Source organism: Hippichthys cyanospilos, chromosome 12 (genome assembly GCF_059441005.1).
Source record: "Hippichthys cyanospilos isolate Australia breed blue-spotted pipefish chromosome 12, RoL_Hcya_1.0, whole genome shotgun sequence".
Lineage (NCBI taxonomy): Eukaryota > Metazoa > Chordata > Actinopteri > Syngnathiformes > Syngnathidae > Hippichthys > Hippichthys cyanospilos.
The window spans coordinates 19,281,034-19,294,582 of record NC_142380.1 but is presented as its reverse complement, the minus strand read 5'-3'; the positions used below and the strand labels follow the sequence as shown (position 1 = coordinate 19,294,582).

General features: G+C 38.7%; 1 protein-coding gene across 5 annotated transcripts in view; it reads left to right on the top strand.

Annotated features, from left to right (window-relative positions):
• Nucleotides 1-10,111, top strand: part of agla (amylo-alpha-1,6-glucosidase and 4-alpha-glucanotransferase a) — a 107,036-nt gene extending 96,925 nt beyond the window's left edge. For all 5 annotated transcript variants that reach the window (XM_088428895.1, XM_088428892.1, XM_088428896.1 and 2 more), the window contains exons 31-35: nt 1,892-2,103; nt 2,208-2,305; nt 8,386-8,473; nt 9,383-9,516; nt 9,743-10,111. In XM_088428895.1, the coding sequence (XP_088285021.1) occupies nt 1,892-2,103; nt 2,208-2,305; nt 8,386-8,473; nt 9,383-9,516; nt 9,743-9,860 (650 nt within the window). In that variant the 3' untranslated portion in view covers nt 9,861-10,111. The remainder of the gene's footprint in view (nt 1-1,891; nt 2,104-2,207; nt 2,306-8,385; nt 8,474-9,382; nt 9,517-9,742) is intronic.
• Nucleotides 10,112-13,549: the final 3,438 nt, after the last annotated feature.

Here is a 13,549-nt window from a genome sequence, read left to right as displayed (position 1 = left end):
AAAATCACAAAATGTGTCGAAATGGGTCATGAAATGGGTCATGAAATGGGTCATAGGTAATTTCGCCAGATGAAGTTTTGATTCTAGGGATCAGTCTGGATAGAGCACATGCTTGGTTGATAACAACCTCCCTGCCTTGTCCCCATTCTCAAAGAAGTTTTGTTTTGTCAGAAACAACTGTTTCTCTATTTTATGTGTGGTCAATATAATTTTGGTTTGAAGATGGGTCCGTTCTTTGTAAAGGGAAGGCATAGGGGCCGAAGAATATAACCCATCAATTCTCTGCAATTGCGAGGACAACACTTCGACTTCCGCCTTCTCCGACCTGCTAGTGTCAGTAACATATCCGATGATTTGACCATGTAAAAATGCTTTACATGCTTCCTATCAAGTGCACTGAGAAATTTCTGAAGAATCATTAAGGTCTAAAAACAATTTGAGCTGCGCACCGATGAATTCCTTGAAAGGTACCTGGGTAAGCAAGGAGGAATTGAGTCTCCGTTGCCTGATGGGGGGAACATGGCTAGGGAAGGAAATGTCAACTGAGGCTGGGGCATGATCTGAGATAAGAATATTATGATATTCACAAGAGCAAACTTCTGGTAGAAAGGAATTATCTAGGAGGAAAAAGTCAATTCGAGAGTATGAGTGACGGACATGGGAGAAGAAAGAGAAGGCTTTGTCCGAGGGAAATTTACATCTCCAAGGGTCATACATGCCCTATTTATTTGCAACTTCTTAGCAGACTTTGTTAGCTTCTGGGGGTTAGATGAAGACCTGTCCAAGGAGGGATCTTGAATTAAATTGAAAACCTCGCCAATGATCAAGTCATGATCGTCCACTTTGGAAAGTGAGAATAGAATCCAGTTATAAAGCTGTCATCATCCCACGTTGACGCATAGACACAGACCATTACCACAGGCATACCACACAGAGTACCGGAAACAATCACACATCGCCCATCCTCTATTGAATTTGATAATTCAAAAGGTACCCTTTTGTGGATTAAAAAAGCGGCACCCCTTGCTTTAACTGGGAATTTTGAATGAGAGATGTTACTAATTTGAAGTTGTTTTAAAGTTCTATAAATATATACCATGATTTTATTGGGAATAGATTTTCCTCCATGAGGCCTGCCAGCTAAAATTAGTTTTACACCCATGATTAATGAGCTTGCCAAGCTGCTAGGCACAAGTCGTGTCACCAAATACTGTCCAATCAGAAAGACCTTCCATCTCTTAATGTCACTGGAGTAGAGTGACGTAAATCTCTGGTTTGTGCTTGCAACATGCAAACACGGATCCGGAGGATTTGACCAATCTCCACTTTGGACGAAGTTTTTGAGACCTTCGATTTTGATGGGAAAAAAAAAAAATACATATAGCAGATAGGGCAAACCGAACACATTTACCACCCATTTGCGAGAACCCCTGCTAAATGTAGAGGATAATTTTAATCAGATGAGTCAGGGAAGGAAACGTGGAAATCATGGAGGATGCCGGCCCTCGAGATTTGAGTTTGGACATCCCTTATGTAAATTGTGCATGTGCAAGTAGCTCCTTGGCGAGTTTCCTAATTTTTTTCCTTCCTAAATATCACCATTGAGTGTTCCCGATCATCAGACAAGTATAAAATATTAATAACTTGCGAAGACAATTCAAGGAAATATAAAATGGTGTTACAAAATTCATTTATATCCGGGTACGAGAAGAAATCCCCAGGCAAAAGAGCACACAAATTCTACAGTGGGGCAAGAGACAAACAAAAACTCAGGAAGCTAAGCGCTATCCATCATGTTCCCTGTGGAATTATTTACACATGCCATTGTTTTCTTTTTTTTTCTTTTCACAAACGTGAGTCATGGATTCTGTTGTGTTGCGTTGCGTTGCAGGTGAAGAGTTGTTTATCTCATACGCCAAATGGAATCAACAAATCCAGGAATCCTTTGAGCCATGTTTCTGGGTGTCTGGTGAGCCAATGGACCCCAATGAAAAGCATCCTGAACTTATACACAAAGCTGGTATCTATAAGGACAGTTATGGAGCATCAAGCCCCTGGTGTGACTACCAACTCAGACCAAACTTTACTATTGCCATGGTCGTGGTAAGTTGGTAGTGCTACTAGTGCAATAATAGAATATATTTTAAGTATTATTCTGACGGAGATTTTTGTTTTTGTTTTTTTTTCTTTCTTTTTCTTAATGGCAGGCTCCAGAACTTTTTACAGTGGAAAGAGCCTGGAAGGCACTTGAAATGGCTGAAGAGAAACTACTGGGACCCCTTGGAATGAAAACTCTTGATCCTGAGTAATAGTTTTCTTAGTTCTCAATATTAACAAATTACAAACACACTACTATCCTGAAAATTAATGTAATCTGGATATTTTGTTCCACTTTATAAGACATCCCTGTTGAAAGAATTATCGAATCATACTTTTCAGAACAAACACTACACCACTCATTTCACCCTATGGCTGCATCATCCATTTGGGTTTTTTTTCCTCGGCGGGAACATTCAGGAAGGGGAAAAAAAAACCTTGGGAAAAATGAAAAACACTAAGAAAGGTTCAAAAATAGGGAAATCCCCCTTACCGGATGATCAGGTTGCAATGGATACCAAGTTGGCAACATTTAACATCATTTGGTGCAATACAATGTAAACTAGAGCTGCAAGCAGTTATGACGGGCCCTCACACACCTGTGCACGTTGGAGTATGAACAGGTCGGGTATGAAAACGTTGGGGTATGAACATTTTTTGCATATGTAGGTGAACATTAGAACCCAATGTTTTAGAAAAGCAAAAATGTCCATGTATGTTTGTTTGTTGATGTCTGTAGGAATGGACTTTCATTCAGTGTGTGAAGTTGTGACAAGATGAGATCATATGGGTCAAATTACAACAGCATTTACTGTTACGATATATCGGCGTAATGAGCACTACTGTGTTGGCCATGCCCACTATCAAAACATCGTAATATTTGGAGGAAATTAGGCGTGTCTGAATGCCAATCAGAAAAAAAATTCAGTGATATTACTTCAACAGGCTCAACAAAGTACATAAAAATTGAAATGTAGCTTCTTTTTTTTTTTTTTTTTTTTGCCACTACTAAGTGACAACCGCACTACAATGCAAAAAAGTATGTTGAGCTTTGGACTCCCATCACATATATCAAATTTAGAGAAGCTCATCTTGGTCCAATTATATTAAATTTTACCATTCTGGCCAGACATCAGATTTTGAGTCTTAAAGGCTAGGCCCATAATTGAAAAGTCATAAAAATTGAGAAACTTAATGTTGTCTATCTCAATGTTCTTTTCAGTAATTTTCAGTTAATTTACTGAAACAGGCATAGCACAGTACATGAAAGTGTAAAAAGAAACTTTTTTGTCTGCCACCAGGTGTCGCTACAGGTAAATCATAAATTTATCATATAGAAGCATTAAGATCATGAGTCTTAATGATATTGTAAAGTTTCAGATTTTTTTTAAAGCTTGTTCAGCTGGTTTTTGTGTTTTTGTCTCTGTGGGCGTAGGAAATATTGACTTCATAATTTGAAACCCCGCCTCCATTATATATTTCAACGGATCTTGACTATTTGTGGACCAGTTGATATTGGTCCACACCAAATTGGAAGTTGATCAGGTCAACAGTTTGAAAAGTCGGCTGCAGTTGAAGACTTGCAAATGCCCATAAATGTGTCAAAATTGCACATTCAAAAATTCGTAACTCTTTTTCTCTACATCCTAGCATATGGCTCTTCTTCATTGGTTTTTAGGTTTTAGGGTCCTACATATGTGTAAAAATTTTGGTTGCTGTAAGTCAAACCAACTGGGTTTGGCTGCCACCTTTCGACTATAAAGAAATTTTTTGCTACCACTAGTTGCCGTTAGCATTATAATGCAATATATGTTTGTCAATGTCTTCAGGGATTGACTCTTTACAATGTGTGAAAGTGAGCGAAAATGAGATCATCTGGGTCAAATTACAGCAGCTTTTACTGTTCTGATAAATCTTTGGAAGTAAAACTGGCGTATATGCCACGGCCATTGTCAGAAATACTTATTATTTGGTGGAGGGCAATAGGCCTGTCTGGAGGCTTGCCAGACTAAATATTAGTGATATTATTCCAACAGGCTCAACAAAGTACATCAAAACGTTAAAAAAAGCAATGTTTTTTGCTCCCGCTAGGTGGTGTTTGCAGTATGACAAAAAATTAGTTCGTAGGTGTGTTTTCCATAGGACTCCCATCAACCATATGAAATTTTGAAAAGATAAGACCATCTGGGTCCAATTACAGCAACTTTATTTGTATTGGTTAGATATCAGACTTTGAGGCAACTACTCCAACGTGCACAGGTGTGCAAGGGCCCGGGTCTACAGGCCTTAAGGTCAACAAATTTGAGAACCTTTATGTTCCATGCCTGAACTCTATTCTGGCCAATTTGTAGGTAATTTGCTCAAACAGAATTAGCACAGCACCAAAGCTAAGTTATTCAGGTTTTTTTCACCTGTAGCGAAGGAAATTTGAAACACATATTTTGAAGCCCAGCCCCCATCATAAATGTTAGCTGATCTTCATGAAATTTTACCCAGCTGTGCCCCTATGTCTGATAATGGAGCACGCCAAAAGTGCACTTGATCGGGTCAAGCGTTTTGATACCATAAAATGTACAAAAACGGGCCAAATGGTACATTCAAAATGGCACATTTTTGTCTGTAACTAGATGGTGCCATAATTAATTTAAGAATTTATCATGTAGATGTTTTAAGGCAATGACTCGTAATCTTTCAGTAAAGTTTCAGATTTTTTGAAGCTTGTTCATTGGAGTTATTAAGATTTTTGTCGCTCATGGCGAAGGAAATTTGAAACAACATACAGTATTTTAAAGCCCTGCCCCCATCATATATGTTGGCCAATCTTCACAAAATTTTGCCCAGTTGTGCTCCTATATGCCAAATTTGAAGTCTGTCGACTCAACCGTATGAGAGATTAAGAAGAGTTTGCAAATGTCTGCAATACCTGCAAATGTCCAAAAAGGGCAACAAAAGCACATTAAAAAATTTGTAACTCTGGTTCTGTACATCCTAGCACATGGGCCGTGCTGACTTTTTTTTTAATGCAGACCTGTGCACGTTGGGGTATGAACAGGTTGGGGTATGAACAAGTAGGAGTATGAACGTGTTAGGGTATATGCACATTGAGGTAAGTGAACATTAGAAGTCAATATGTTAGAAAATGTCCAATTTTTATTACATTTGATGAACAGGCTCAATAAATTATATAGAAAATGCAAAAATGATGTTATATTATTTTGTGCCACATGGTGGTGTTAGCACTACAATGACAAATGAGTTTGTAGATGACTTCAGCACAGAACTCTTATCAAATATGTGAAATTTAGAGATGGAGGAATTATATGGGTGGAGTTACTGCAACTTTTATTGTTACAGTTGTGTGACTTTGCGTTGCCGTATAGGCTACACCCATTATCCAAACATTTGGTAGAGGGTAATAGGCGTGTCTAATGGCTTTTCAGACAACATTTAAGCGATATCAACTAGTAGAGTACATAAAAACCATGAAGGAATTGCGTTTTTTTTTTTTTTGCTGCCACTAGGTGGCGTTCACACAACGATTAAAAAGGCTTGTAGGTGTTTTTCACATTGAACTCCCATCCCATATATGAAGTTTTGAAAAGATCAGACCTGTCAGGCCTTACATCTGTGCAAAATTTGGCGACTTTTCATGCATGTTTAGACCCTCAAAAATGGGAAAGTTCTGTAAGAGTAAATAATAATAATAATCTGGAGAAAAACAAGAGGGTCCTTGCAGCGGACACTGCTCGGGCCCTAATAATAATCTGGAAAAAAACAAGAGGGTCCTCGCAGCGGACGCTGCTCGGGCCCTAATAATCTGGAGAAAAATAAGAGGGTCCAAGCAGCGGACGCTGCTCGGGCCCTAATAATCTGGAGAGAAACTAGAGGGTCTTCGCAGCGGATGCTGCTCAGGCCCTAATAATAATAATAATAATCTGGAGAAGAACAATAGGGACCTTGCAGTAGTTGCTGCTCAGGTCTTGTCTTACCGACAGCTGCTGATCTGTCAACGTAATGGGTGGAGTGAGTGTGCAGTTGAATGGTAGAGTCTGGGACGTCCTCTGAAAGCCAGGTTTCAGTGAAAATTAGAGCACAGTTCATTTAGCTTGTTTTCCAGAGTCCGCATATTTGCCAGAAAGAGACTGAGTAACGGCGGTCGGCTAGCACAGGCTGTTAGCTTATCATTGGGCCTCCTCTCTTGCCCCTCTTTCGAGAGCCTTCTAAGCACTCTCCTCAGGTCCACTGGGTCACTCAAGGTCAGTGTGGGCCTTCCTGGTGGTGGCGGGATTGTTCGCACAATCGCACAATAAATTGTAAGTTCATTAGTGCAGTTCCACTGAACTTGAAGCTACGAGCATTGGCAATGTTCATTAGTGTCTGCCTGTTGTATGTTAGCAACTTTTAATTGAAAGGAATGCAAAAAAAAAAAACACACATAACAAAGTAGAAAACGGCAACATTCACGAGCGAAGCAAACAAACATGTTCACCCCATGGGGGGGACGCCATGTTACTTGCCCTGCATATCGCATACTACCTCTTCCTGCCAGTCCCCACCAGATCGTTTTGTTTTCCATGCCAAGCCTTCTTGCATTCATGGCTGTTCTGCCTGTCCGTAACCCGATCCCGCCTGTCTACTATTCGCTTGTGCTGCCTTGCCTGCCCCTGTCTCAACTCCATGTGTCTCAGACTACCCTCATGCAAGTTACCCCGGTAACTCGCCTGTCACCGGTCTCCCGTCCTTCCATGTTCCAAACAGCCACCGTCACCTGCCTGCCTCTATCTGCCATTAAATAAACCAGTCAGTCACTCCTTCTGTTTGCCTCCATGTGCGCTTGGGTCCAAATCTCCGCTAGTGACAACTGATGATGTTGTATCTTGTTGTCAGAGTTTATCAGAGCGTTTAGACTAAGTTAGCTGGTAACAAGCAGCAGGCACTCCGTGTCCTCTGGCTGGAGCAGTCAGATTGCTTTTATCAAAACGGATGAGAAGACCTACTGTAAATGACTGCACACTTTGATGGTGACAGCCTGACACAGTAGCAGTTTCTTACCGATCAATTTTTAACTGTACAGACTGATTCCAATGTGTGTTCTGTGGCTCTGGCGGCATCTTGTCTCACTGAACATAATCATGGTGAAAGAGTCTCAGTTTGTAGTTATGAAAAAGAAAAGATTTTCAAAAAACAAAAGTTGGTCATTCATAATTGAGTGGAAATGTGCTATCTGGTTTTCTGTGCAAAATATATGTTTTATGTATGTATGTTTTTCCCAAATATCAAAACACTATAATAATACTATAATAATAGTTTTTACCTTGACTACAATACTGAGTGGATGATTAGTTTTTAGAAGACATCCAGACTGGTTTGTCTCTAGGCTGTCTATTGCATTATTATACAGTGGGCCCCCGTGTTACAACATTAGTCCGTTCCGCGGTTGCGGTCGTAAGGCGAATTTGTCGTATCACGGGCAATCCAACCCTATGTTAAATAGCTAATGCATTTAGAACCCCAGGTAAAAACATAAAAATTGTACATACATATTAAAAATTGGTACCAAAATAGTATAGTGAGCGCTATGTATATATAATATACATGTATACAGTTAGAAAATATCATAAATAAAACATATAGAAAGGATTTATTTAGCTTTGAGTGCTGCTTGTTATGCCCATATTCTCTAATAAGGGTTATCTCCAGCATCAGTTCCATATAAATCATCTTCTTACTTCTCTCTTTAACATCACTAGCAATCTTGGGACCCATGGCTAACCCTTTCAACTTTGAATCAAGCAGTAAAATGCACTATAAATACGGTTTAGTAACCACTCACAATGAAACAAAGCTTTACCGTTCCGCCATTTTAAACAAATGAGGCCGACCAATAGCAGACCACCATCTCCGTGTGGAGATGCCGACCAATAGCAGACCAGCATTGTAGTCACACTTTAAATGGAAACAGTTAGACAGCAATAGTAAATATGTGCAATTACCTAAAAACGCCAGCAGATGGAGGCAAAACAACACTAATACAGCCAAGCCCCTAGGATCATGACAGTTGTTTTGGCCCCATGACTAGGAAAATGTCATAAAGAGGGGATGAAAAAACTCAGTATTCCACGTCGCAAAATGAAAATAACATAAATCAGGGACGTTGTAACACAGGGGTCCACTGTAACACGGGGGTCCACTGTAGTTTCCTAGCTGAACACTGACTTGGTGAATTGAGGTATGATGAGGGTATAATTTTAAATCTCCCTCTTCATGCATCATTCTGTGTACTTTCAGTGATATGGTCTACTGTGGTGTGTATGACAATGCTCTGGACAATGACAACTATAATGTGGCAAAGGGCTTCAACTACCATCAAGGACCGGTGAGAAAACAAATTTTATTTAAATGATTGGTAATGACAATAAAAGACAATTATATTTTTTTAAACCTAGGGATTGAAAGACTGAAGTTTGTTTGTCATCAATTATAATGTTTTACATCAGGAGTGGCCAAGTCCAGTCCTCAAGAGCCACAATCCAGCCTGTTTTCAATGTTTCTCTTTAACCAACACACCTGATTCAAATAACGACACTGATTTGAGCCAGGTGTGTTAGATGAAGAGAAACATTGAAAACAGGCTAGATCAGGGGTGGGCAACTCCAGCCCTCGAGGGCCGGTGTCCTGCATGTTTTCCAGTTTTCTCTCCCAACACACCTGATTTAAACCATTAGCTCATCAACAAGCTCTGCTGCTGCTTGAGAATAATCCTAATCATTTGATTCAGGTGTGTTTGAGAGAGAAAACAGGAAAACATGCAGAACACCGGCCCCCGAGGCCTGGAGTTGCCCATCCCTGGGCTAGATTGTGCCTCTTGAGGACTGGACTTGGCCACTCCTGTTTTACATTCTTTTACGAAACAGCCCTAAGTATCTTATGAAAAAAGGCCTTATCATCTAATGTGTATCTGCATTTATACAATTTCAAAGTAATTTTAGTCAAAGTAAATCCAACTTGAAGTCACAAGTATTTGGAACTGAAAAATATAGTATTTGAGTTTGAAAATTAAATCAATGTATGAGGAGCTAGTAATTATTTTAATTTAATGTTCTACCAGACTGTAATAATCAATTTGCTCCAACTCTAAATTTTCATCAACTTTAAATTCATCCTGTGGCAGATAAAATCTCCTAGTTATGGCATAGTCAATTGTCCGGTAGGCTGGATGTTGGCTAGCCCTGGACTAGTAAACTAATCAGTTCAATACCTATTTCCAACTTTTATGTTTGTCCAGGAGTGGCTTTGGCCTGTTGGATACTTCTTGCGTGCGAAACTGTACTTTGCCAGGAAGCTTGGCGAAGAAACCTATATCAAGACAATGACCCTCATCAAAAATGTTCTTTCACGACATTATACTCATCTGGAGAGGTAGAAACCTTATGTGTTCTACATGAAAATGATGCTCTCACATTTTTCACATGCAATCCACATTTTTTACAACATAAAACTTTTGTGGCACAACGTATTCAAATTTGAATGCAGATTGCCATATCTTATTGTGGATTTATTAATGGAAAACACAATGAAGAACATTAATATGTGATTAATTCTTGCTTTCCACTATTTCATAAGCTTTTGTTTGCATCTATCTTAGGTCTCCCTGGAAAGGTCTGCCGGAGCTAACAAATGAGAATGGCCAGCACTGCTCATTTAGCTGTGAGACTCAAGCATGGTCTTTGGCATCTCTGCTAGAAGTACTGTATGACTTATAGAAAAATTTCCACTATCTCTTTTACTAACTGTAACAGCTGAAATGAGTGTCTTCCATTTCAGTGGTATGACAATGTATTGCATGTTGAAATTATTACAATAAAAGAAAGTCACACTCATACAATAATTTATTTAAAGTGTTTTTGAATAATTAAACCAAATTTAAAAACAGTCACAGATAATTAACATAAAGCGTCTTAAATGATTGGTCAGTGGGAATTACAATGGAATGCAATAAAATAGAATGGGAAGCCTTTGTTGTCACTATTAGCGCTGTCTAACTTTTCTGGTTAAAATGATTTTTAAAACATTCAAATCGGTACGTTCAAGTTCCAAAATTGTACTTTTTTTGATTTTGTAAGTCACCGTAGTTTCCAGAAGTGGGAAACTTACGTTTTTTTGCTCGTCTGACATTCGTCAGAGCACCGCTCTCTTTCCGTCACCGTTGGTCCATCATTTTTTTCAAGCCAGACAAAATTGTAATCGTCAGTCCGTCTGTGTATTTTTGCCCAACCTTCCATCACCGCTAGGGGGCGATTTTTTTTTTTTTTTCGCCCTGGTCCGTCAAGGCATTTGTCTACTTCTGTCTGCACTCATACTAATTATTTTTTCTGTTTTTGTACTTACACTTAAAGTTATCACCATGTGTGTGGTTCTACAGTTACACTGGATTTGAAACACAACACAGTAATATAAGTGTGACAAGAAAACAAAGCCTTCATATATGTAAACCCACATCTTAAAATAATGCAGGTTGGACCAGCAATCACGTCCACTAAATGGCATTACCATGCTTTACATGGTCCTCAAATAATGGATGTCATTTCTCATTTACAACTGCCTGCCCTACGACTGTAGAAGATGGTTTAATTACCATTTGTCTAAATTTCATCCATCACATTCACTACTAAGTATTGATGAGGTGGAATTCACTAAAAATGTCTTGAATCAGGGAGTTAAAAAACTTCTTGCATTTCCTGGCCAAAAGCCAATCAGAGAAAGAATGCAAAGTTGGGTCCAGACCCATTGGTTACTTGAAAGAGTGACGTCCTTCATTGGAAACGCATCCCAGAATATTCTTAACAGCAAACAATTTCTTTATGTAAAACATTCAAAAAACAAAGTAATAAAACAAAAATCCTCTTTCATCTTATTCTAAACATTACTTTTGACTTTTGGTCAGTGAGATTGTGTACAGTATGAGTTTTGGTTGTAACCAGGACTAAGAATGGGAGTAACCACAAATCTCTGGTAAAGTCAGCTGTGTTATAGCTGTAATTGACAATTAGTGTATCAAACCAACACAATTTATTCACTCAACTGAACATGTCTCACCACTTGGTGGTGCTGTAAAGTGACTTAAGTTGTTCTGTCCAGCATGTACAACAAAACTCATGAGCAAGTCACTTAACGTCTGAAAGGCGACCTTTTTTTCTCCGCTACAATGAACCTCTTGTCCAGCCGGACTATGCATCTGTACTTAAGATGACAGTGCATTTTGTAACTGATGAAGAATGTGTCTACTTGGCACAAATTGCATAATGCCATCGGTAAGTATGTTATCTCATCAAGTACTCATAGTATGCAAGTACCTTTACGTATATGCTTGTGTGAGTATGAGAGTATTACTCTCTGTCTCATAATGTGTGTGTTAGTTTGTGTGCACATGTTTTGTGGGTGGGAGGGTGCATGCGTAGCTGTGTCTGTCTGTCCCTCTGTCTCTCAGTTGTCCTGCCGAGATTTCTACTACTAGTTTATTGTAACTAAAAGTATGCCTTGTTGTTTTTCTTTTAATACAATTACATATTTTGCATACCTCTTTAGTTCACGCCTCACCAACAGCCCATGTCATGACTAATTAATCTGTTAAATTCTGCCAATTTATGGCCCCTCAAGTATAGTCCCAAAAAAATCTGACAAATGGCAGATGAATGCAGATTGTTTTAACTTTTTACCTGTATGTACTCAAACCGTTTACAGCCGTTGTTTTCATGTTAACTGGTGTCATTATTTATTACACGTAAATCCATACCATAACCATCTAATTTGCTGATAAGGTCATTTTTTAAAACAAAAGCCAATCTGAACTTTACAAGCAGTCAGTAGGTGAGCAATACAAGAAATGTGCACAAGGAAATGACCAGGCGGTTACTACTGTACACAACCTAAAATCACAGTTTGTTAAAATAATAATATTATTAATAATAAAACACAAACAAAATGCTTAGTCTACACATTGCCAGGGATCTTAAAAACGGATTTGCCCGTTGTGCTATGTGTGCCTGGGCTTGCCTTTTTTTTTTCCCCCCCAGTTCAGCTACAGGTAACACATACACACAACAAGGATTAATGTCTTTTTAAATTAATGTCTTTAAAACTTAATCAGTCACCGCCAGTGGTGGTCCGTGCGTTTCACACTTATGCCTTCTATGATGTCAGACTCTCGAATAAATATCCCTCCGAGGCACACGTATGCATTACTGGGCTACACAGACTATTTTCCGGAGCATTTAAACATCAATAAACCATCAGGAATTAAAACTTAGCATTATATGTGATACTGTCCAAACATAAAATAATAAATAATTATTTAAAATTATTCATCCACAAAATTTTATGACATCCAAATTATAAATCGCAGCTCAGTATAAGAACTTTATTTTATTTCTTTACTGTGAATTGAATATGAACAAAATTAAATAATACAAACATATTAAAAAGGAAACAATAAAACAATAAAATGCTTGCACACACCCAAGCAAACGGCTGTCCCTCATTTATTTCAACACAAAATCCATTCTTCTTTCCCTTCGCATCAGTTCACTGAGCTGTATATCCACTCGGGTGTCCTCAAAAGCTTTTAAAAGCACCATAGCTTGCAAGTGTGCAGTCAGGCTTTGGTGTCCCCTTGCTGCCTTGGTTAAACAATTTAAGTTTGCAAATCCACATGGTCACTTTATGACTCGATTGGCTTTTGCAATTGTCTATTAACTATATGGGCCCGTAGACATATGCTTCTGCGCATGCACAGAAGCCCACAACTTGTGATGTGAATGCCCTGGCCCCTGCCCACAGGCAGATTTCATATTGCCTGGTGATACAAGTTAGCTGAATTCTTTTTGGCTAAAAACTAAAACTAAAACACTGGATGGAGCGTAACCAAATGGACATATGACAAAAAAAGAACAAAATATGGAGAATACATTTGTATATAAAATACAGTATATATTTAGTAAAAATGAACTTAAAATGAATTTGACTGTTACTCTAGTTATTATAATTATTAGAGTTTATTATACAGTAGTTATGATAATGATGTCATGTCATGTTATGTTAGGCAAGCAGAGAAGGCCTTGCCGGCCCTCACGGTCCTCCAGTGCACCACGCAATGCTTTCTTGGATAGGAAAACATTTTTGGGAGGTGTTTTTTTTTTTTCTTTTTTTTAATTAGAAATAACCGTACCTATTTGAACAGGTGCCAGCTCGGCAGTGAAAATGTTAATATCCAGTGTGTTTGTAAATCTGTGGGGTTTTTTTTTCCATTTGTTTTCTTCCCCCTTTGCAGTCACTTGACTGGTAAATGGAAGGAGTCACCAGGACCAACCTGCTCATTATTGTTAGTTTGTTTTTTAAGCGTTGGTGAGAAGGGAGCTAGTTGTCGGGACATTTTCTCTTGTTGCCATTGCGTTTC